The sequence below is a fragment of the Cinclus cinclus genome, chromosome 15, assembly GCF_963662255.1.
Source record: "Cinclus cinclus chromosome 15, bCinCin1.1, whole genome shotgun sequence".
Taxonomy (NCBI): Eukaryota; Metazoa; Chordata; class Aves; order Passeriformes; family Cinclidae; genus Cinclus; species Cinclus cinclus.
Window position 1 is genome coordinate 15,140,157 of NC_085060.1, and position 24,689 is coordinate 15,164,845.

Consider the following 24,689-nt stretch of genomic DNA (forward strand, 5'->3'; position numbering starts at 1 on the left):
GCTAGGGATGGAGCGGATGGAGCTTTGGCAGGGGCTGTTGGGGTTTTTGTTGGGCGGCCCGCGGAGGGCTCGCAGTCTCGGCCACTCGTGACCGAACGACACCCAGCCTGCCTCACCATCACCATCCTGCACTGCCCGAGCTCGATTCACGAAGGGAATATCTTTTAGCATCGCAGCCTGGCCTGAAAGTTCATTTTTATAACAGCTTTTGTTGGCGCGATCTGAAGGACGCGGGGAGGAAACTTTCCACCGAGCCGTAAATACACGAAAGTCTGTGAGGAAACCAAGAATTAGCAGCAGCATCTACGTATTTATAAACGTAAATCTAGGGATGACGAGGCGCTTCAAAATGCAGGAGGCGTTTCAATCCCTCTGCGAGATCAGGAGCATCCCTGGATGCTTTGCATGCTGACTGCTACAGCTGGAAAAGCGTATAGTTAAATAAATAATAAATAAATAAATAAAAGGGAAAACACAACACATGAACCCAAACCCCACATGGAAATTGCTCGGTAAGCTACCAAACGGCAACGCAGGTATTTGTCATCCAAGGAACAGAGCGATTTGTCGTCAATGTCTCATTAGTCAGCAGAGGTTAACTAGCGAGCCAGTTAGTGCGTGCTCAAATCCAACCCATTCTCCTTTAAATATGTCTGAGCAGAAATCTGTCCGTTCGGGAATTGTATTTGAATTATTTCTAAAGCACAGGCGGGATGGCCTCTGGGGTGGCAGGAACTGGGGATGCCCTTCTCTGACCGCATCCCCCGTTTGCTGGGAGAAGCTTCACAGGAAAAAAAAAAATAAAAACCAAAACAAAACAAAAAAAAAAAAAACCAAAAAAACAAAACACAACCAACAACCAAAACACCACGGGATTTCGGTCGAGGACGAAACCAGCGCGTTCTTGTCATCACGCCTGTTTGAATGGCACGGTGAGGAAAGTGCCTACGTAAAAGGGAAGGGATCGGCATTGTTGTGGGGTCTATTAACTCCTGCCGTGACCTCAGGAGCTGCCACGCACCGCCCGAGCAGGAGAAGGGAGCGGGGCCGCAGCCCCTTCCCCGCTGCCTCTCCCCATCCACACTCCCCCACCAAACACAACAAACCCCAATTCGTGCATTTCACAGACGGCGAGACCGGTCCCGCAGCAAAAAATGTGCACTTTGAAGAGACTTCCCGGAATATTTACAGGGTTTTTTTGGTTTTGTTTTTTGTTTTTTTTTTTTTTTTTTTTTTTTTTTTGCTCCTTCAACCAAATGTTCGAGACAAGACCTCCTAAAACCGACCCAGCTTAAAAATAACAGTGACCTGAACATGACGGGGCAGTACATAAATGAACGACATTTTTTTTCCCGCAGCAAGTACATTTTTCAAACATCAACAACGTGGAAAAAAGGATAGTAATAATAATAATAATAATAATAATAGTAATAATAACAATAACAAGCGATTCGAGCAGAGGAGCAAGGAGTCGCCCAAACCACTTCGGAAATCTCAGCAGTTAGAATACAAATACTATTTACCTTGTGATTTTTCCTGCCCGGGGTTGGCTTTATTGTCCCTCCCTGGACCAGCCCAGCCGCAGCCACGCTCCCTCCGTGCCGGGCTCTTTGCTGCCGGGCTGGTGCTGGGAGAGATTTGGGGGGGTGGGGGTGGGGGGGGGGGGCTGCATTCATTCTTACATTAGGACTAGTTTAATTTGCAATCTGTCAGTCCATCTCCTGGCTGTGGCTCGGAGATGGCAGTGTGGCTCTCTCCCTCCTCTCTCCCTGCACAGCATTTACTCACGTTCAAGAGCAGCCAACAGAGACCAAAAAAAAAAAAAAAAAAAAAAAAAAAAGAACTAATTGAGCTTGTGTCGGTATTGGCTAATTTCTGCTAATACTCTGTAAATTCCTTTTTGCTTCCTAAGCCTCCCTCACGCTGCTTAGGTGTTCCCAAAGCCTCTCCGGAGCTCCAGGAGCCGCTTTCTCAGCACTGATGGGCGGCTGGGCTTCAGCAGGAGCCCCAGCGCCTGGATGTACACAATGCAAACCTTAACTCCTGGCTCCAGAAACGGTTAAATTGCCCTTTCCCAGCCCCCACCCCCGTTATGATTGACTCTGTTTTTAAATTTGCACTTGTTCCCACCAAGCGCAATCTAACTCGTCCTGTCTCTAAAGTGAACTTGTGTTGAAGGTGAAGTTTTCAATATAGAGGTCACGACACCGAGGCACAGCTTACCGCTCCGAGCTTCATGCTGTATTAAACACAATCAAAACGAACCCCTTTTAGACCTTTTTTTTTGCTTTTCTTTTCTTTCTCACTCCTTCCCCTCCCGCGAGTGAACAATGAGGGGGAGGGGAGGGGGGAAAGAAAAAAAAAATCTTTTAAATATAATAAAATCAGCTCTGTCACGATAATAAACGCGTTGTTGGGTTCAGGTCCCAACCTCCAGCCCGTGGAGCCGTTGGGGAAGGCGAGCGCATCCCGAGAGGAGCCCTTAAAGGGGAATGTGTGGGGATGGAGAGGGGAGTGCCAGCCCTGCCCCACGCGTGGGTGACACCGCCGGTGCCACCGAGGGGACGGCGACTGCCGAGCCACGCAGCCGGGTGACCCCAGAAAGCCCCGGAGCCGCCTGTGCCAGGGGAACCCGACACAATCCCAGCTCCTGTACTTCAAAGCGGGGCGTTCTCCATAGCGACTTCTCGCTGCCCCAGGACGGTGGCTGCCTCCAGCTATTGTGCGAGCTTTTTCACGCCAAAGATTTAGCAGAAAAAATAGATATTAAAGCGAGTTATTTGCGGGGAGGAAACGCGGGTCCCTCCGGGGCGGGGGCACCCAGAGCCAAAAGGCTCCAAGGCACAGTCCGAACCCAAAAACTTTTTTAAATTTTTTTTTAATTTAAAAAAAAACTTTATTGGGTTTCGGTCTATGAAAAATAAGTTACAAATTCTTGCAACAGTAGCTTTGCATGTACTTATTTTTCTCCCATGTCCAGACGGGGTCGGCTATTGAATAAGGCTCTTTTATTCTGCATGGGGCAGGGGATTTGTGGCCATGGTCCCCCTTTTATTCCTCTCTCTATGGAAACCCAGATCATGGGGAGAAAAATGCGAGGCTGAATAAAGAAAAGCAGCAGAAAGGACCGCTTGAGAGCGGCATCTGTTACACTTGGGAAGTTAGACTGACAGGAAAGAGCTAAAGAAACCCTCTCCAGCAGATTAGTTAGAACAGCAAGAAGATTTAACTATATGCAGATAAAACACTATAAAATCCACCATACTCTGCTATAGGCGAGGTGAGAGCCGCCTCGGCAGGAGCAGAGCCGGCTCTGCCTTAGCTACATTTGCAGCAAAGATTAAAATGGGACGTTCGGGGTTTTATTTCCCTGCCAGAGACTCTGCCTTAATTAAACGGCGGGTCTGAACATCTATTTTCACGGGCAATGGGATTTGAAAAATTGTTTCGGAAGTTAAAGTGCAAATTAATTTTAAATAATTTAGTTACGTTTTCATACAGTGAGGATTTGATGTTTTTTGGGGGGGGAGGTTGGTGGGGTTTTTTTCTTTTTTTTTTCCCCCCCGCGGGCTGCGGTGATGTTTATTTCGAGGAGCTTGTGAAGGCGGAGAGTGGGAAAAAAAAAAAAAAGGAAAGAAGGGGGGGGGGGAGGGAAAAAGAAAAAAAAAAAAGGAAAGGGGAAAAAAAATAAAATAGGAAAGGCTAAAAAAAACCAACGAGGAAAAGGCTGCTGCTATAACTCCTTCCCTGCCCTCCCCGCGCTCGGCCGCGGAGCTGCGCGCCCCGCACCGCCCGCACGGCCCCGCGCCGTGACCGCGGCTCCAGCGGGGACATCCCCATGTCCCGACCCTCCCGCTGACCCCCCCGCCGCACAGCCCCCACCGCCGACCCTTTACCCGCAAACTTCATTTTTGTATTTACTTTTCCTTATTTTTATTTTCCGAGTCGTCGTCCTCCCTTCCCCCCCCCCCCCCCCGCCCTCCCCGCACCCCCGCGGGTGCGCAGCGCAGCGCTGGATCGGAGGGGACCCGCAAAGTCCCCGATATATCGCGATTTGCCCCAGCCCGCTCTGCTCCTCACCACCCAGCCCTGCCTTTACCCCTCTCACACGCTGCCCCGGCGAGAAATTATTGTGATTATTATTATTACAATGGGGAAAGCGACGGGACCGGGCTCGGAAGGAACCAGAGGAGCGCTCACCTTATTTAGATCTATTTTCTCATTTTCTTGAATTTTCTTCAGATCTGTCTTCTCAGAGAAACTAATGCCTTAATGACTTTCTGGTAGCTGCAAGCCTTCTTTTATTTCTGCTAAATATATGAAAATGTATGCAAATTTAAATCAAGCTTAACCTAGGAGCTCTTGCAATATATTTAATGGAATTTCAAACCAATAAGGGGACTCTGATGCAGTCTTCTGGAAGTGCAAATATAATTACGCAGCTCGGTTACCTCCAAAACGATGCAGGGAAAGGTCATTTTGGAACTCGGGAGCGGGTCGGGGGGTCCCGGGGCTGCGCCTCTGCCCGCCCCGCCGGGGCTCCGCGGGTGCGGAGCTCTGCCCGCCGGGCCCGGGCGAGCCGGGGGGCTCCGCGCTCCCCCCGCTCCTCCCGCGGGGGGGTCCCGGGGACCGCACGCTCCTTTTCCCCCATTCTTTTCCCTCTTCCCACCGATTTCCCACCCTCACCCCCCCTTTTTACTCCTTTTTTCCCCCCGGGTTTGCCCTGCAGCCCGCCCGCCAGGCGCGCACCGGCGGCGCACCGCGCTGCGAACTTTAGGAAGAATCCACCGGGATTTACCGGCGGCGAGGCCGGGAAGCTTCTTTTTTTAGGGGCTGTTTTTTATTATTTGGGGCTTTTCTCGATTTTTTGTTTCCGGCCGATCGAGCGCGGCGGCGCCGCACGGCCCGGAGCAGGCGGAGACGCGCGGTTCGGGACAGCCGCACCGGGGGACGAGCGGAGCGGACGCCGCGCACCCGAAGCGCGCCCGGTCCGGCGGGCGGGGGCAGCGCCGGGGTGGTCCCGCGGGGCTGCCGCCGGGGCGCCGCCGTTTAACCTCTGCCCGCCGCTAATCGCTCCCCATTTAAGCCGTGCCCCCCGCGCCCCCCCGTTCCCAGGCGCTCCCCATTTAAGCCGTGCACCCCCCCCCCCCTCCTCCTCCTCGGGCCACGCCGCTCCCCGCCCGGCGAGGAAGGAGTTAAACGGCGGGGCCGCCTCGCGCCCGGCCCCCGGTACGGCGGAGTGATTCACTTCCTGCCTCGCGCCCGCGCGGCCCCTCCGCCCCGCCCCGCAGGGGCTCGCCCCGCCCACGCACCGCGCCCATTGGAGGGCTCGGCCGGCGGCGCGCCCCCATTGGCCGGCGCGGGTGCCAGTCGCGGCGCGGCCGCCGCCGGGCCGCCGTGCCGGTGGATGTCAAAGGCTGGCGCGGCGGCGGCGGCACAGTATAACTCGTGGGGCTGCCGCGGCCATGGCCACAGCCGCCTCCAACCCCTACGGCCTGCTGGGCGCCGGCGCGCTCGCCCACGCCGAGGGCGCGGGCATGCAGCAGGGCAGCCCGTTCCGCAGCCCGCAGAAGCTGCTGCAGAGCGAGTACCTGCAGGGCGTCCCCGGCAATGGGCACCCGCTGGGGCATCACTGGGTGACCAGCCTGAGCGACGGCGCGCCCTGGCCCGCGGCGCTGGCGGGCGGCCCGCTGGAGCAGCCCGACGTGAAGCCGGGCCGCGAGGACCTGCAGCTGGGCGCCATCATCCACCACCGCTCGCCCCACGTCTCCCATCACTCGCCCCACGCCAACCACCCCAGCGCCTGGGGCGCCAGCCCGGCGCACAGCGCCTCGCTGGCCGCCCCCCCCGCAGCCGCCGCCGCCGCCGCCGGGCAGCCCCTGAGCGTGTACTCGCAGGGCGGGTTCGCGGTGGGCGGCATGCTGGAGCACGGCGGGCTCACCCCGCCGCCCGCCGCCGCCGCCGGCCAGGGCTTGCACCCGGGGCTGCGCGGCGAGGCCGGCGGCGAGCACGGCGAGCTGGGCGGCCACCACTGCCAGGACCACTCGGACGAGGAGACGCCGACCTCGGACGAGCTGGAGCAGTTCGCCAAGCAGTTCAAGCAGCGCCGCATCAAGCTGGGCTTCACCCAGGCCGACGTGGGGCTGGCGCTGGGCACCCTGTACGGCAACGTCTTCTCGCAGACCACCATCTGCCGCTTCGAGGCCCTGCAGCTCAGCTTCAAGAACATGTGCAAGCTGAAGCCGCTGCTGAACAAATGGCTGGAGGAGGCCGACTCTTCCACCGGCAGCCCCACGAGCATCGACAAGATCGCGGCTCAGGGGAGGAAGAGGAAGAAGCGGACCTCCATCGAGGTGAGTGTCAAGGGCGTGCTGGAGACGCACTTCCTCAAGTGCCCCAAGCCGGCCGCCCAGGAGATCTCCTCGCTGGCGGACAGCCTGCAGCTGGAGAAGGAGGTGGTGCGGGTCTGGTTCTGCAACCGGCGGCAGAAGGAGAAGCGCATGACCCCGCCGGGAGAGCAGCCGCAGCACGACGTGTACTCGCACGGCGTGAAAACGGACACGGCCTGCCACGACCTCTGACCGCGGGACTGCCCGGCCGCGGGACTGCCCGGCCGCGGGACTGCCCGGCCGCGGGACTGCCCGGCCGCGGGACTGCCCGGCCGCGGGACTGCCCGCCGGCCTTTAACTTATGGTTTTGGAGACGCGGTAAGGGGTCCCCGCCCGCCGCCGCCTCGGCAATATTTTTTTTTTTTTTTTTCCCCTCTCTCCGACCTTTCCGCTGATCACACACGGTGTTTACTCGCAGACAAGGTTTGTTTTCGGTCTCCGCTAGGACGAAGGAGAAAAAAAAAAAAAAGACTCAAAAAAACACCCCCCCCACCGACCCCACCATGAAAACGCGAAAAAAAAAGGAAGAATAAAAAACAGGAAAAAAAAGCAAAACCCACGGAAAAAAATAAAAAAAAAAAGAACGAAAAACCCGACAGAAAAGGAAAGACAGATGTGTGCCTATGAATAACCTTCCAGCGCCTTGGTTATATCAGCTGTATTTCAGGTGAATCTGTTTTACAATAGACTAGTTTTGCATTTTTAAAGACTTATATAGCGTTTTTAAATGTCCTGAGGTGTTTTACTACAAACTGTACACAATATTTGTGACCTAATTTGTATCGAATTGAGCAGTCCAAACGTTCCTCCCTTCCCCGAGCGCCGGCAGTGTCACCCAGCGGGGCCGGGGCAGGGCGGCTGTGGCTGTGGCCCTTCCTCACCCCCAGCCCCGAGGAGATGGGGCTCGGAGCCCCGCACCGATGTGAAGAACAAGCTTATGTGTTGCAGCTTTTTTTCCTTCCTTTTCAAGAACTTCCCAACACCGTAAAACGGTCGGGTCGCAAGCCTGACCTCCTCCCCCCCAACACTTCTTCTCCCAAGGAAAAAAAAAATTATATATATATATATATATATATATAAAAAATTATTTCTAAGAGATTTACCCGAAATTAAGCATCACAACCAAACCCGTGGCATTTGCCAGTATTTTTCTTTCCGAAGATGAGTTGGGCTTTTTGATGAGCGCCAGACTGAGAGGTCTGTAGTAAAACACCTTTATCGTTCTGCGCTTTCGCTTCGGAAATCGGTTTCTCTGTATTTTGTTTCGATAGTGAAGAGGAATGAGGTGTCGGCGGGGAGGGAGGGAAGGGGACCGAAAACGCCCGCATTTGGTTCACGCTGAGCTTCTTTCCGCGTCGCAGGGAGATGCTGGATTTGTGGAAAAGCTTTTCTATGGAAAGAGAAGGGAGGGGGGTGGGGGGGGGGGGCGAGGAAGACAAAAAAAAAAAAGAAAAGAAGAATCATAATAATCACCGACAAAACAAAACAGGGAGGAAAAAAAAAAACCCGAAAAATATAACAACGCCAAACCCTCAACCACCAAAACAAAATGACTAAAAACGCTAAAAACGCCGGCTTTTTTCGGACGTAGGGAAGTGCCGAGCTGCACCCGCCCCCTTTATCCCCTCTGTCTCTCCCAGCCCGTGGCTGTGCTGTCCCCAAGGGCGGGGGGGGGGGGGGGGGGGGGGGTGTCTGTGTGTGTCTGTCTGTCTGTCTGTCTGTCCGTGTGTGTGTGCGCGCATTCCCCCCCCCGAGCCCCGCGCTGCTCCCGCACCCCCGGGGCCGCCGGGCAGGGCCGGGCTCCCCCCCCGCTCCCGGGGCTGCACCCGCGGCCCCCCGAGGGCCGGGCCGGTCCCCGCTCCGCAGCTCCCGCACAGCATCCCCCTCTTCTCCTCTTCCCCTCTTTCTTCCAGATTTTTTCCTTTCGACATTTATATTTTTCAAGTATTTTTCAGTAAGCGCTTAAAAAAAAAAAAAAAAAAAAAAGGGGGAAAACAAAAAAGAAGGAAAAAAATTGAAGTTGAGAGAAAAAAAAAGAAAAAAAAAAAACTCGACACTGAGGACTTGCCTATTTCTGCCAACTTTATAACTGTACAGTTTTGTATATTAAACGTTTTTTGGAAGTTATTAATTTAAAGAAAGATCATTTAGTTTATTCATTTAGTAACTGATGTATAATAAACGCTATTTTCATTAAAGGTTGCTTTTTTCAACTATTTTATCCAAAATTGCCTATTGCAGTTGCCAACAATTATTTATTTTCAATAAATTCCGCATTATGTATAAAAAAAAAGAAAGAAAGAAAACGTTTCAGAGAGAAACAACAAAAAAAAAGAAGCCTAAATGGGTGTCGGATAAAAATAATAACGAAACACACGAGTGGCTGTAACGTTTGGTTGTCGACCAGTTTTAGTCAAGGGGTTTATATTGACGCAATATTTTATTGTTGTAAAAGGAAAAAAAAAACTAAAAAAAAAAAAAGGTTTAAATAAACATTTTTACGAAAGAAAAAGAAAATAGCCGGAAAAGTGCGGGTGCGTGGTTTGTGCGGTGGCCGAGCCGGGGGGCGGGGGCTCCTCCGGCCCCCCCAGCCCCGGTCACGGCCGGGGGGGCTCGAGGGGCCGGTCCCGGCAGAGCCGCTGACACCTGCTGCGGCTTTGGGGTGGAAAAAGCGCTTTTCGGGGATGGCAGAAGGTCTGTGCGGCTTTTGCGGGGCCGGAGCAGCGTGTGTCCGTGGCTAGAGCCGCGTGTCGGTGCGTTCCGTGGCCATCAGTATTTGTGCGCGTCCCGGGGATGCGGCTCGGCGGTCCCGTACCCGGGGGAGCGGCAGCGAGCGGGGGGCACCGGGCAAGTTCCTTTTGTTCCGTCCGTGCCCCCGCCCACCCTGCCCGGGCCGCAGCTCCGAGAGAGAGAGCTCCGAGAGAGCTCCGAGAGCTCCGAGCCCCGTCCCCGCCCCGGGCCGCTCCCCCCGCCCGGCGGGGAGGAACAATAAAGCTTAATCACATCCAAGGCCGTGAATCGGGCGAGCTCCGGCCCCGGCGGCCGCCTGGGTGCTGGGGGAGGCAGGGAAGCGGCAAAAAAATACTTATAGGGATCGCCAGCGAAATGGCCTTCTATAATATTATTATTATTACTATTATTATTATTTTGGGTTGTTTTTCTTCTCCCCTTTGCTGAAGCCGAACCTCGGATAAAACAATGCCCAGCCCTTCTGCCAGCAGTGTGTGTGTGTGGGGAAATCACCTTTAGGAATAATCCTGAGGAGCGGCCCGGGCAGGGAGCGAGCTCTCGCCTTCAATAAGCAGCGCTTGAGCGGACAGGCGCCTTCCCAGTGCGCTGCCAGCACACCAACCCTCCCGTACCTGGGAACGAGAGGCATTTGGGATGTGAACTGTGGGCGATGCATTGTTTCATGACCCATAAAACTGATTTATTTCACTGGTAAATCTCTGTGAGCCGCAGCACCGCGGCCCTGAGGGCAGCGGGCCCTGCGCTGGGCAGCGCGGCCCGGGCGGCTCCGCTGAGGGACCACGACCTCCAGCTCTCTCCAGAAGGATTACAGCAGGCAGCAGATAGAAATAAAAACCCCCAAAGCCCGTATTTTCAGTCAGCTCCAGGAACAGGATGAATGTGGTGTGGGGACCAAAGCAGGAGTAAACAGCCGTGGTTTGTAAACAGCCCCAGCTGAGGACACGGAGGAAAAGCTGCAGGTTAAAGGCAGCTGCAGGTTAAAACCAACCCTGAGTGCTCACGGTGGCTCTGAACATGCAGGGCACAGAAAGGCAAAGCTCTTAAAGACAGCCTTGGTTTGGAGGAGGGACAGAAGGCGTTTCACTGAAATTAGCCCGTTTTAGAGCCCTTTGGCTGCTCTGTAAATACAACCACAGCGAGGGCTGGGTTATGTCTTATTTTAAAACAAATTAGCTTGAGACAAAAGAGATGCAATGAAAGACGAAATCAAGTAAGTTTATAAACAGAAGCACTTCAAAAGGCTGCTGGAAAGCTGGAGAAAAGAGAATTTTGTTGAAAGAAAAGAAAATCTCTGGTGGTTATTGCCCATCGATTTCAGCGTTCCTGCGAGCAAAAGGAAACTCTTTTGTGCCACCTAATGTTAAGTACAGATCACTGTTGTCTTCGCTGCCCGTCATCCATGGTGAGCCTGGGGAGCCCTCGGGGTGCTGAGCCCACCAGGGTGGAGCCCAGCATCCCAAAGTCCCACCAAACCAAGGGCAGGGAGAGAGGAACTTCAGCTTCACAGTTACCTTCTGAATTTAGGGATTTTAAAAAAAAAGAACTCGGGAGGGGGTGGAGAGAAGCACGGGGTAGAATCATAAGAATGAGAGACTCCAAATTTGGGCTTTGTTACAAAAAAGTAGCTGCAGAACGAGCACATACAGGGTTTATATAAGCTGCCCACCCCCAAGCTCCATCTCAGCAGCCTCTGGGCTTGGGGCAGCTTCTCCCTCCACTTTCCTCAAGAACCCAAGTGGCCTGGCCTTTGCACACCTGTGTCTCCCAGCTGGAAGAATTTTGGTGTGTACTTAGCAGCCATTCATATTCATTTAGTATGTAAATATCTCACACAATCCTTTAAAGAAAGGCCTGAAAGCAAGTGTTTCTCCAATAACAATAAATTGCACTTTTTGTGGTTTTAATGGTGTTAAACATCTTTAGCAATTTTTGAGGCTAAATCTTCAATGCTTTTCGTACTATACAAAAAAACCCCTCCCCCAAAAAAAAGCAACAAAAAAAAAACACACAAAAAAAAAAAAACCAACCAGAGGCTTCCTTTGGGTTAAGTTGTTAAGTTTTAAATATTTGTAAGCTGTGCTCTTTAAAGATGGCCAGGACATGGAAGAGGGTTATCTTGAAAGCAAAAAATTACTAGAAGTAAGCAGAGGTGCCATTTCACTTTAGTCCTTATAGATCGTTCAAAATATGGACTAGTCAATCCATACCTTCCATACCTAGACTACATTTGACCAAGATGTTTTTTAAATCTCTCAAAATCAAATATTTCAAGTTTTTCTTTCTAGTATTTATAGGTATCAATTCCCTAGGTTCAGGCAGAACAGATAAGAGAAACCTGGTCCTCTTGGGCTGCCTCCATGTACCAAAACCGCTACTGATTTTAGGACAGATCCACACGTGGATGGAGGCACGTTTAAAACCTCAGTCCTTCCCTCAGGAGCACGTGGGGCTGGGAGTGGATGCCCTGATCCCAGAACCCAGACAAAATTCACTGTTTACTCACCAGAGCAGCCTCCCTGAAATCAGTGAGCTCACCATGCAAATGGAGTTATTAATTAGTCTTTGCACAACTGAATTCCGAGCTTCTGTCCTAGAAAAAAATTAATATACAGTGTTTCAGGCAGGTGACCAATCCTGCTCAATATCCCCCCAAAATGCCCACAGACATCAGGGCCTACATTCATACTCACTTTCCCCTTTTTCCAGCATCCTGTAACCAATAGACTGGAAAGGCTCCACAGCAATTACATATTTAGGATATGTGATAGCTGCAGTTAAGATCTTTACGACTGATTGCAGGGTAAAATTTACTTCAAATGTGCAAGAGCCCATTTTTAAACCTCAGTCTTTCAGCTGCTTTGCATTAGAGATACTCCAAAGAATCAAAAGCAATTAGAGCGTACAAAGTCTAAATGGTAAATAATTTCCAAATCAAAACCTTTATTAAAGCAGTAAGCATCTATTTTTGTTAACACTGTAAGAGATGGAAAGGGCCAAAGAACTTTTGGTTTTAATGTCACGGAAAGAAAGCCAGACTTCTACGCTGAAGAGCAGTATAGGAAATCTCACCCCAAGTGGGTTTGGGGTTGAGTTTGAAAGACTTGGGAAAGCAGAACAAGCCAAAGGATTTAAAACTCCCATTTTCCTGGTGGAGATGGGAGTAAGGATGGTTTGCACATGCCTGACATCGGATCTGTAGGTGGATCCCGATTCCCAGCGAGCGCCTCGGCGGCTTGCAAATATTTGTAGAATCACGTCCTTAATTAGAGTGGTAAAACAGTATTAAATTTTGGGATGGGAGAGAAAGAGGAGAGCGAGGAAGAGCTGTCACTGGCGAGAGCCTGTCAACAAGAAGTTAAAAAGCCCAATGGTAAATCTCATTTCTGGGAGCTCTGGGTTTGCAGAGCCATCGACCGGCGGCTCCGGGCTCGGCGGCTCCTGATCGATGCTCTGCTGGCACAGAGCACCACACTGAGGAGCTGCGGGCTGCTCAAGTGGCTTTGAAAATGGGGATATTTCAAACAGGGACTGTGAAAAACTGGGCAGCAGCTCTCCTCACCCCTGGTGTTATTTAGACACCCAAAAGGCTGCTCCATTATTCCATCACCGGATTTTATTTTTTTTTTTAATGATGCCAGTCCTTGACTTCTGCGCCTTGAGTACAAATAATATTTACCCAGCATAGAAGTGCCATTTCTGAACCCAAGTTGTTTTCCTTTTTGGCCAAAGCATGAAGTTTTGTTTTGCATATTCATTTTCAGACTTCAGAAAGGAAAAATCAAATCAAATCAAATCAAATCAGCACAGAGATCTTACCAAAAAATGGCTGGGGGAGATGAGAGTGTCTGAGTTCCCCTGCCACCACTGAAGGGCAACTGGAGGTAACAAGAGCTGCTCCCCATCCAGGGCTTGTACTTCTGTCCAGATTATGGGATTAGTCTCTGTTACATCTATCTACAGTTGGGAACTTGTGATCCAGTTAAAGCAGCTTGAAAGGCGCCCAGCAGGTGCTGGGGGTCCGACTCCGTGGCACAAATTCTGTGAGTTCCGGGGGCAAAGCAGGGCTGGCCTTGTGCCGGGCTTCCCAAGGCTCCACATGGCTGGGGGAGACAGGGAAAAAAATTAAAATTCTGCCAGAAAACACTCCCAGACAGGGAAAATCAGCCACAGCCTCTTTTTTTCCCACCCTGAGTCTTTAAATGGAGTTGTTAATGCTTAAATACAAACACTGTCAGACATGAGTTTATGATTCTTTGCTGCTCCACACACATCACACAGACACAGGGGATCTCCTACACCTCAGAAATGCTAATTCAGCTCTGGAATTCTGAGTTTGCAGAAACTGTCCTGTAAATGTCACGGGGGATTACCAAATCTACAAAGACTATAGCTCTACATACGTTCAGACTATTGACTTAAAACTTTATTATCTTTGATATAAATTCTTCACAAAGGAAACAATTCAGCAGTGGGAATTCTGCCCATGTCAAACTTTTGCAAGCTTGGAATCCCTCTGTACAATCCTGCTTTTCACTAGAGTGGCCAGATCTCTGTAAGTGATGGCACACAAACCCAACACAGCACCCCAAAGATACAAAATCCTGCCCTGCTCAGCCCAAACATCTCCCAGCTGCAGCAGAGATAGGATGCAACACACTCCCAGTTATTCAGCCATGAGGAGTTTTTAATGGAAAATGTAATGGTGTGGGGTTTACTCTCATATGTACTTCTTAGTGTAGTAAAGCTGTAGTAGAGCCTCAGAAAATCTGCCTTTGTAACAAGATCTCTGCAGAAATGAATACATGGTGATGTGGCTGGCAGTGGTTTGCTCAGAAAAAATACGCAGTTGCATAGTGTGATATTTATAACAGGATTAGATTTCAAGTACAAAGCTCGAGTTCAAAGATTTTTCAGGATGGTACACAAGAAAATTACAAACTCTGATTGTTTTTGAGTTCCCAGTTCTCTGTGGTGGAGAACCTTTGTGGTAAGGCATCACTAGGAGCTGTCTCAGCTGGACCTGGGAAAATTGTGGCCCCTTCCCAGCCACCCCAGGATGGGATGCAGATGAACAGAACAGATGCTGGGAAAGGCCCTGGGCTCCCCTCCCTGTGATGTGCTCTCCTGCCTCTGACTCCATGAGGTCGGGTGTTCAGGGCACAGACAGCAATCTGCACATGTCACATTCATGTTGGCTCTCAACCTTCTGTGCAGGACTTTTCTTTCCTGGGAACAAGCCCTGTGGAATCTCCCTGAATGCCACTCCTCAGACAGAAACAGTGCTGGAGCAATTCCAGCTCAGTCCAGTGAGAGAGAGCACCCCTTACAGGACCTCCATCCTAAATCCAGATTAGAAACTAAACTCTGCCTTGTTACAGGACCTCCATCCTAAATCCAGGTTAAAAACTAAACTCTGCCCAGCTGTATGGCCATTTCCTGTCCTGCACACCAGTTTAGATGATCTCCAAGTGTCAAATTCACTGTGAACATTTCCTGCTCTGTAACACTATTCATCCTTGACCATAAAATACTTTTTTTTTTTTTCTGGTTTGTCCAATATAAAGCACATAAAATGAAAGAATACCAAACAATTCTTTTAGCAGAAAAGACTTGAGGATTTTTTCCTTCTTTCCTACAGAAAACACATCCACCTCTCATCCTGAGCTGTTGCTAATTCCTGTGGGCACAGGAGTGGTAAAAGGGATGATGAGTTCAGTGGTGCCTGTTTCAACCCCCATCACACAACTGTCTTCCCAAGGGATTTATTCTGTGCCATTTCTTCCTCTTGCCCCAACCTAAGCCAGGAAAACGCGCTGTGGGAATTGTAACGCCTCATATATTCCAAGGGAGAGGACAATAAACTGGGCTGCTCTGACCTTTTTGGGATTGGTGCTGTTTGATCCCTCCTGTCCACAGTGGTGACCTGGGGGACACCAGGCAGCTACAGCACAGTGAAAAGGTTAAAGTCAGTGTTTATGGGTCTATTAAATGTTTATGGTCTTTCACAGGCCATACCAGGCATTAAAATTATGATACCTCGTTCCCATAACAAACACTGGAATGAGAAGGGAAAATGGCAGAGTGTGAGGCTGGTTTGAGGTGCTGTTCTGAGGGCAGTGAGGGAGTGTGTTGCATCCTCTCTCTGCTGCAGCTGGAAGAAGTTTGGGCTGGACAGGGCAGGATTTGTGTTTTTAAGGTGCTGTGTTGGGTTTGTGTAGCATCACTTACAGAGATCTGGCCACTCTAGTGAAAAGCAGGATTGTACAGAGGGATTCCAAGCTTGCAAAAGTTTGACACGGGCAGAATTCCCACTGCTGAATTGTTTCCTTTGTGAAGAATTCATATCAGCGTTGTTGCAATGAGGGCACAAAACCAGCACAATATTCACTCGCTGCTGGGGGACAGCCAAAAAGAAAGAGGTGACATCACAAGGCTGAAACATGCCCTGAATGACGCCACAACAGATCATCCAACCAGAGGCACCAAGACCTTCCATCCCCAGCACTGACCAGCTGCAGAAATTGGGAAGCCCAAACAGAGATTAGACGTGCCCATCATCAGTCCTCAGAGGTTTTAAGCTGAAATGCAGAAAATGCCCATTTTGGAGGCTGCCAGCACAGAGCTGTGCTGCTGGGACACCACTCCTGTTCCAGGGGCTGCTCAGCCACTGCCAGCTCCTTGCTTGGCTCTCACATCTCACACTGGGCTGTACCCAATCAAATACTGTACTTATTTTTGCTTATCTGTTCTGATATCTTAATTAAATTTCTAAATATCTTAATTTCACTGTGTGTCCTAAGGTGCCCGTGGTACATCAATGAGTGCCCATGAACAGGAACAATTTATGAACATCCAGACAGCCACAAAGGTCTCATCCCACCCCTGTAAAACCTCTTGTTGTCACCACAAATCGCTGGATTTACACTGAATTTTCCTAGCAGGCAAAGGAACTTTCTGTCAACTCTAAAGGATGAAGAAATTCAGTCTGGAGACAAAACCTCCCAAACCAGCAGCAGCCCTGGGCTACTGAGAGCTACTCAAAGACTGAGCTTGAGGTAACTCCTGTTTAAAAAGAGCTGTGAAAGTAAAATATGCAAACTCATTAAGTGTATTATTTCCTACTATTACCCCAAACAAATTACTCTGGATAATGACACAGTTTTTTTTTTTAAATCACATCTGATCTGATCATTGGTAATGAAAATAACAGGTCATTAAAATGGCAGTTATTGCAAGTGTATGAAAAGTAAAGCAAAAACATCAAATATAACGATGTCATTGATATTTATTTTCTGCTATATCACTAACACCCTTTTAAAATTTGTTTTGTAATAGAGTATTAAAAAATAAATATACGTACGTAAAATGTTATCAGTTGCAAAGAATTAAGAATGTAGGGTAGGCACCAAGGCAGGATTAGTATAATATAAATAGAAATACATGATTAAATATTTATTAATATGTGGTACCCAGCAAGGACTGATATACTTGGACATAGAAGAGGACAGGAAGAACTGGGCTCACAGGTGAGAAAAGGTGCATGGTTAAATCAGTTATCCTAAACTTTGTATCCCAAGTGCTTTATGGAAACCAAAAACTTCTAGAAGGAAAGAAAAGAAAATTTAAAAAGAAAGTTCCACCAGGTTTCACAGCCTTTTAAACCTAGTCACAGGAATTCAGTGCTGTTTCTTGGGCTTTGTGCATCATTTACCTCCTGTGTTGAAATACACTGAAATTCCCAAATGGGGCCAGATGTCCCTGGGGCAGCTCCTTGGGTGACATCTCAGCCCTGCAGTGATGGGTTCCCTTTGTCCTCCTGGGCAAGGGAAGTTCCTCCTGTTCTGCAAAACAAGAGAGGAGGAAAGGGGAATGAGAGGGATGGGAACAGGGGAGCCACAAATGGTCACCAGGAGATGGGAGGGTTTCAGCCTCACCTGTGCCCTGCTGGGTGTACTTTGGAAAAGCCTAGGGGAGGTAAAAATGAGAGAGAACATTAAAAAAGAGAAAAAGCATTAATTGGGGTGTGGGCTGAAGCTTGGGGGTGATTTGGTGTGTAATGGCAGTGCTGGGTTCAGACAGCAAATTTTTGGGGCTGTTACTGAGTGCTGCAGTTCCTGAACATCTGTGGTGCTAACGCAGCTCTTTGCTCCAGAACCAGCTGTGCAGTAAAATCATCACTAAAGGTCCTTTTAGGAGTCACTATTCTTGTACTACAGAAAAAGAGCCTCTACAAATTCAATTAATTGAAAAAAAACCCCAAAATTCCTCAAGCAGGATTTTTTTTTTTCTCCATTCGATGTGCTAAATATTTGGTCTGTGTTCTAGAACAGAATTTTTTTTTTTTTGTAAAATTTTTGGGGAAGGGTGTCTGAGCTATTGCACAGAAAAACTCAGGCTGCCCATGTAATTTTTGCTGTGTTTGAACATGAAAATATTAATGCCATGTATCCCCTCAGCAAACACCACTGCGGATGACGGTGATGAAGGGTGCACAGCAGTGCTGTTGAGATGAGCAGGAATGCTCCTGATTAGACAAAAACTGGGTTTTTTTTAACAGCAATGAACATCATGGGATGTAGCCAAGCAATATATTGTGGAAATCTCTGGTGTTCCAGCAGCAGCAGGAGGATCCCATGGCTGGATAATCAGGTGTTCTCCCAAAGAAGGCATCGAGCTGCGGATTCCAAACCTCTGTGATTCCCCCTGTGTCTTCCTGGAGGTGCAGGAGATGGAGCGACTGGGAAATCAGCAGAGCAGCAAGCTGAGCACTACAAATTGGTAAAAATTAGTTAATACTAGGAAGCTGATCTCATCACCCCCTGGTAATTCTGTCAATTAGGCAGATGGAATTAATATTAATTATCAACGACGAATTGTTTGCAAGTGTAATAATGAATGGAGGAAATAGGAAGAAACACAGCACACTTATGGTGCAGAAGTGTTGGCTGTCTCTGAATATTTTCTCAGAATATCTTTTGATTCCAATTAAAAGGACTTTTAGAAATAAATCTTTTTTAGTGTTTGAGTTGCAAATCAGCCTGGACGGATTAGGAAGTGCCACAAAGCAAATGTGTACACTGAAATTCTCTCTGATCCAAGAAGTTACATTCACTTTAAAAAAAAATAAATCAGAAAACAATCCACAGAGATGCTCAGCAAGACTAGTCATCCTTGAAAAAGAGGGAAGAGCAGCATTTGGAAATATTTTAACTGGAGAAGCCATCATTGGAATATTGCTCCCACTCTGTGCCGATGCCATCAACAGATTGAAAGAACTTTCTTTTCATATTAGCAGGAAAAAAAAGAAGTCAGTAGAAAATGGTAAACGTATAAGCAAAAAACCTGAATCCCTGAGACATAATTTATAATTAGTTTTCACTAATAATTTTGATTAAGGTGCCCCCTTGGCAATTGTTGGGGAACCTTCTCCTTTGCCATTAGAGCAGGAGAGACTTCGATTAGAACACCACTAGCAAGGGCATCAGCTTCTAGAGTGTTTGACAGCAAGATTTGCACAAAATTAATCCTTAGAGGAATATTTCCCTCCAGAACAACCTTCCTCCACCCCCAAAAGTTTTCCAAATACTCCCACTGGCAGATGGTGCAAACACAGGCAGGTCCACAAGCACGGGAATTGTTCATCACCACTCGTGCTGGGGGTTTTGAAACTTGTCACCAAGACCAGAAATGAAATTTTCCCTACTTGTGATCATTTTCCAGCTCTTTCTTACCTGAGTTGGAAGGTGACAGTAGTTTCTAGGTTGGGAAAGGGAATTCTAGGTAACTTGTATGGGCTCTAGGAGATCCAAGACAAGGGAACAGGGGTAGGAGCAGCAAGGGAAAAAGGGATACAGGCATTTCTAATCCTTTTTTCAGAGCTGTGTATAAAATGATGTATCTGTTCTGCTGCTTGAGGGACATAAATATCCATTATTAAGACAATCAGGATTTGTTCTTTGCAATTACTTTTGAATAGAAACATGAATCTCAGTTAAAGCCAGATTTACGCTCAGCCTTGCCTAACCCAGTGGCTGGATCTTTGATCCCAAATTATTTATGTAGTGGGGAAATCTCTCCTGTATGGGGTGTTTCTGCTGGAAATGGGCAATAGGTTCTTCCCCAAGGCCTTTGCACCTTTATTGCATAAAATAATCTGCTGCTGAAGTGCATTTATAGGTGCAACATACAGTTATTACAAAAGCGGTCAGCAATAAAACTTAAAGGTTTAGGGCAGAAATTGAAGAAAAATGTCATTTCCGGTATGAACAGTGAAACTGAGACAGTGGGATCCCAAAAAAAGAGGATTTGGGCAAACACTCTTCCAATGGGAAACGCCCATTGCCTAGTGAAGGGTGGTGAAAGCCCAGAGGCAGAAACAGGTTGCTGGGAAGAGTTCCCAGAGGCAGGGGCTGCAGGGAGCATCCTCATCCTGTCCATCCCTCTGCCCAGCAGCTCCGACTTCCCCCTTTCCCCACAGATCTACATGCCCAACACCAGGGCTTCTGCAAGAGTCTGGTGGGATTTACTGGGGGGTTTTCCCCTTTTTTTCTTTTAATTTTTGCAGTAATTTCTGTCCCTCCTCGCCGTCCTGTCAAAGAGATCCCAACAGAACTTGGTTCTGCTCTAGTTAGAAATTATCTCTAAGTTTATTCAGCCACATATTTGGGGGGTGGGAAAGCCAGAGCTCACTGGGATTGAGGTTTCAGGTTGGTCCAGAGTAAGGACTCCATGAGGGGATGTGACCCACCACCCTCCCCAGGCTCTTGTGCACTCAAACAGCTTCTGGTTTTAACCAAAAACCTGGTTCACTCTTAATGATGAGACTCTCAGAGTGTCAAAAGGCAAGTGAAGGCAAACTGAAGTTCTTAGGGAAAGGTTTAATTTGGGCAGGGAGTACAGGGATAACAAATTAATGTTTCTCTCTGAATGGAGCCTGTGCAGGTTTGGCTCCAGGAAGCAGAAATCATTTTGCACACTAAAAGCAGCTTCTGAAATTCATATTCAGAAAATACTTCTGCATCGTTCACGTCCTTTGACATTAACTTACAATTAGTTTTTAAGTAAATTGTAGTTTTATTTACAAGGCCAAGCTGTCAGCAGCTCCCAGCCCCTCTCAAGTGGGAGGAAAACCAACCTTCCGCTGGTGACAACTGGAATTTAAAGGAACTGGGACTCTGAATGCTCAGTGTGCTCCAGAGTGCTGCTCAGGATCACATGAATCCCTTCTCTTTGAGGAGAAAAGCTGTCTGAATGTCACTCACACTGCCCTTTATTTTTATCCATTAGACAAACAAAATGAATGATCACATTTATGTGGAAAAAAAAGCAGACCCCACGGGCTATATGGCGTGAAAAGAGCTCTTTCTGCCCAGCAAGATAATGCTTGAAAAGGTGAATGAAAAGATTTTAGCAAAGAGGAAAATGTCCCTGTAGGACCCTTCCTAATTCTGAGCTCTTCAGCAACGTCAGCCTTGCTAATCCATACCTAGCTGTGAGTTCAAATGAAAAATTCATTAACTTTGTGTCCTTTAATTTATTAGGTGTAGCAACACTCCTCATCAGGGGAAGGGCTGAAAGGAGGGAACAATCAGGGCGCTTTTATTCTCTTGGCAAACCCACGGGCTCACAAAGGGAGAGGACCCGTTTGGGAGGAATTACCCTCCCTAATTAGAAGCGCTCTCGCCGGGGCCGAGCAAAGGGAAAATGGAAAATCTGCCATCAAAGACCTGGAACAGCCACAGCCATGGCCACAGCCACGGCAGGACCAGGCACTGGTGGAGGCTCCTCGGAGACGAGTTCATCCCACAGTGGTGCATAAAGAGGGAGCAGGAACGGGGAAGTCTTTTTTACAGAGAATTAAAACTGAAAGGTAGATTTTCTGGACCATGGCAGGACTGGATGCTGCTTCACATCCCCTGCACTTACTGCTGATCCATCCCAGCCCTGTGTTATGGCCAACTGGAGAGGCTTTTCCCAGTAAACTGCCTGGGTTGGGATGCAGCAAAGTGAGAACAGGAAATATAGAGGATATCGAGTGATCACATCCACAGTGCAACCTGGGATAACAACCACTCCTGCCTTTCTCTCAGGCTGATAGGATTTGGTTTTATTTCCAGTAACACAATATTTTGTCCTTACATGACTCTCCCTGGTGTCCCTTCCCTCCCTCTTTGGAAAGGAATAAATAATTATCCTTATTTTCTGCCAGGAAGCACAGATAGTGAGTGGGGTGAGATGGACAGCAGCCAGGGCAGTGCCAGCAGCAGAGCCAGGGGCCCAGGCCCCATTAACATTAATGCTTAATTAGTGTTTACATTTTCCAAGCAAAATGTAAACACGTATCTGCACCAGCCAGCACCAGCTGTGATGGAGGGAGTGATGTTATCCAACAGCAATTTCCTCTCCTTTCAAAGGGGCATCTCCAGTAGGTAGGACCACAAAGCAGCATCTGAATCGTGACACCTCATATTGTGCCCTACAAAGGACACAGCGGGCTCACATCACCAGTTTTGAGGTAAGACCAGCAAATATTTGGGCTGATGAGAAAGGATGAGTGGTAGGAAAGCAAAAAAACATTCAAAAAAACCCAGCCCCTTTGAGGGTGCTGCAGCAGTCATCTATGATTTCAATTATGGAATTACAAACTGCCTTGATAGCCATATGGATATAGGCTTTGAAGCCAGGAATTATTGTTCCCCAAATTAATTTTGCTTTGCAACAGCAGAAAACTCTGAACAGCTGTAAAAAATGTTCACAATGAAATCCAAGCGTAGTGGAGGTTAATCCAGGTTGAAATTTCTTTACAGATATTAACATGAAATTCAGCTGAGCCAGAAGTTCATGAAATCAGCTTCTCTTGCTCACAGAGATGACAGAAATGGTCTGGCTGTGGGCCCTCCACCCCTCCAAAGTGATGCCCAGCTTACCCAGACACAGAGCACGTCCCTCTGTCACCACTTGTACCTTCCTGAGGCTGCTTCCAAACATCTTCTTCCTCATGGTCCAAAGTTCTCCCACTCCAGGGATCCCACAGACAAACAGCTGGAGGAGAAAATCCCACAGCCGAGGATTTTCTGTGCAATTACTGAAAAACAAATCTGCAAATACTCTGTCACTGATATTTCTAAAACCTCTGTCACGGGGGTGTTGGGACAGCAGATATTTGTGGTTCCATGAGGGATGGATATGATAGGGACAGGACACTTCATGTCTAGCTCCCATCAAAGGCTTTTTCTGATACTGGAAGTTAGGGCAGTACCACATCACCTCCTCTACACCCTGAGAGTCACGTTTGGTGTCCCTCCTCCTTTGGAATGCTCCTGGAAAGAAGCCGTAGGGGCTGGGGAAGGTGAGAAGCTTCTCAGGCAGTGAAGCTGAAACGAGATGTTTTTCCTGGAGGGAGGTGCACAGGCACCCATTTCCCACTCAGTCACTCTCAGCAGCCACTTGCCATGCTGAAAATCAAATGTAAATGTTGATTTTGTGCCATAAATTGAGTCCCTCTGGAAAGGTGAAAAACTATCAAGGAGAACAACCACAATCAATGTGAAAACCAATGTAATTGTAAACTAGGCATAAATGGCCATCAATGTACATCATCTCTATAAGGATAGGGAAGATATACAGGGTGTTAAGGCAGTTATTTAAAGAAGAAAGAGTTTAAAAATGCCTGAAAGTATCCCTGAGGTTGAAGACAACTCTCCCACAGTGTTTCCTAAAAGGTGCATAACTTAAAACTGTTAAGAACTGCTCTGGTTACCCAGCAAGAACAAGAGCTCAGGTGAGCAGCACAGAGCTGGCAGGACACCAGAGTTTGTTCTAAGAACAGTTAATAACACACCTTTATAATAGCTTCATTCTCTCTTATTTTGTGGCAAAGTTCAAGTTTTGGTGCTGTGACAAGGAGAAGAGCACCTGAGCATGAACAGCATCGCTGTGACTTAGACACTTTTAGTGACTTTTCTTCAAATGCAGTCACAGACATAATTATGTAAAGGAATTCCTCATGCCCTTATGAACTTATTGATGACCCCATAGCCCCCAGACCAGCCCCTAATCCCTGAATCAGGACACCAGAGAGAGTGAAGGTGCAGGACTGTCCCTGCAGTGAGATCACTGTTACCAGACTCATCTGCAGGTCCCTGCCACGGTTCTCAGTGAAGCACAAATTACAGGAATTGCTGTACAAATAAACCATTATGATTTTTTAGGATGCAATTGCATTTTTTCTTCAAAGCTTAAATAGGAATTAGGCTCTGTGATTTCCCTCCATGCAGGGATGACTTTAGGACAGGTGTCATCTGTCTCCGAGGCACCAGAATGACCAGACTGACCTCAAAGTGCACACGGAAAATTACAAAACACACACAAACATTGGGAAATTTAACCAAAGAAGAACAAAACAATGGGCAATATTGCTGTCCAGACAGAAGTCATTTTGCAGTGCCCCACAGCCCTGCAGGTGATCAGTGCCTCCCCAGAGGAGGTCTCACCTGGGGCAGTTGCAGGTGACACCCACAGGCGCAGCTCCGTAACCTGGATGCTCCCAGTAATTCCCAGTCCTTGGGAAGGAGCAGCCTGGAGTAACAGCAGGGAGGCACAACAGGAATCCTCTCTTTGTGTGCCACACCAAGCTGGGCTGGAGCATGTGAGGGCACAAAGGATGGAAGTTGTTTATTATGAAATAAACTTTGCAAAGGCTTAGCCAGACACCTTTGATGTTTCCAAAGAGCCCATCTGAGCTCAGTTTTGGAATAAAGTAGCCGGCTCAATGATATCTTAATTTCTCGAAGACAGTTGTTCAGTCTCTTTTCTATACTGTATGTTCCACATTAAGTCATTATCTATGCTGTTCACTCCATTAATTCTGCTAGTTTTATTAGCAAAGTTCTGCTGCCTGGTCCTGTAGCAGTGACAAGCATTTCTAAAAGCTAATCTGACAGATAATGACTCCATTAAGTGTTGAATACTAATTGGTTTACATCAGGGGCCTGAAATTAATTGATGTAAATAAATTAGCACCTGAGCATGCATCACCCCAGCTTTGGATTTTCCTAAATACCAATGATTTTTAAAGCTTGTATCTTCAGCAAAACGCAGCGGAATATAAACAGACAGGATGAGTAATTAAAATGTGGCAACAAAATAAGACTATCAAGATGAGCTTAACAAAGATTGTTTACCTATTGATGGAAAGGGTAGTGCCTGCCTGTACAGTCTGTTTACACTGCTCTGACTCCTAGAAAAAGATACTTTTCTGACAGCTTCCCAAAGATATAATTATCATTTCTATAATAACAGTGACACTGACCCCCACACCAATACTAAGATTTAGTAAAGTTCTGTGATACGCAGGAAATGTGTCCTATTAATCACAACAAACACCTGCCCCCCTTTAAAAGTCAAGGCTTCAATTATTAAATCAAGGAATTAATAAAAGTTATTTTGTTTTAAAAGGATAAAACCTCATCATAGTTGTGATTTGTCACCAGAGTGACACAAATAATGACTGATTCCTAAAGCCTGGGAGAGATAGGGAGCCTGGGCTCT

At 48.1% G+C, this 24,689-nt stretch overlaps 1 protein-coding gene across 1 annotated transcript; it reads left to right on the plus strand.

Annotated features, from left to right (window-relative positions):
- The first annotated feature begins 5,465 nt into the window (after nt 1-5,465).
- Nucleotides 5,466-6,850, plus strand: POU3F4 (POU class 3 homeobox 4). The gene has a single exon (XM_062502948.1). It carries the CDS (start codon nt 5,466-5,468, stop codon nt 6,579-6,581), a length of 1,116 nt encoding a protein of 371 aa, XP_062358932.1. The 3' UTR covers nt 6,582-6,850.
- The last annotated feature ends 17,839 nt before the right edge of the window (nt 6,851-24,689 follow it).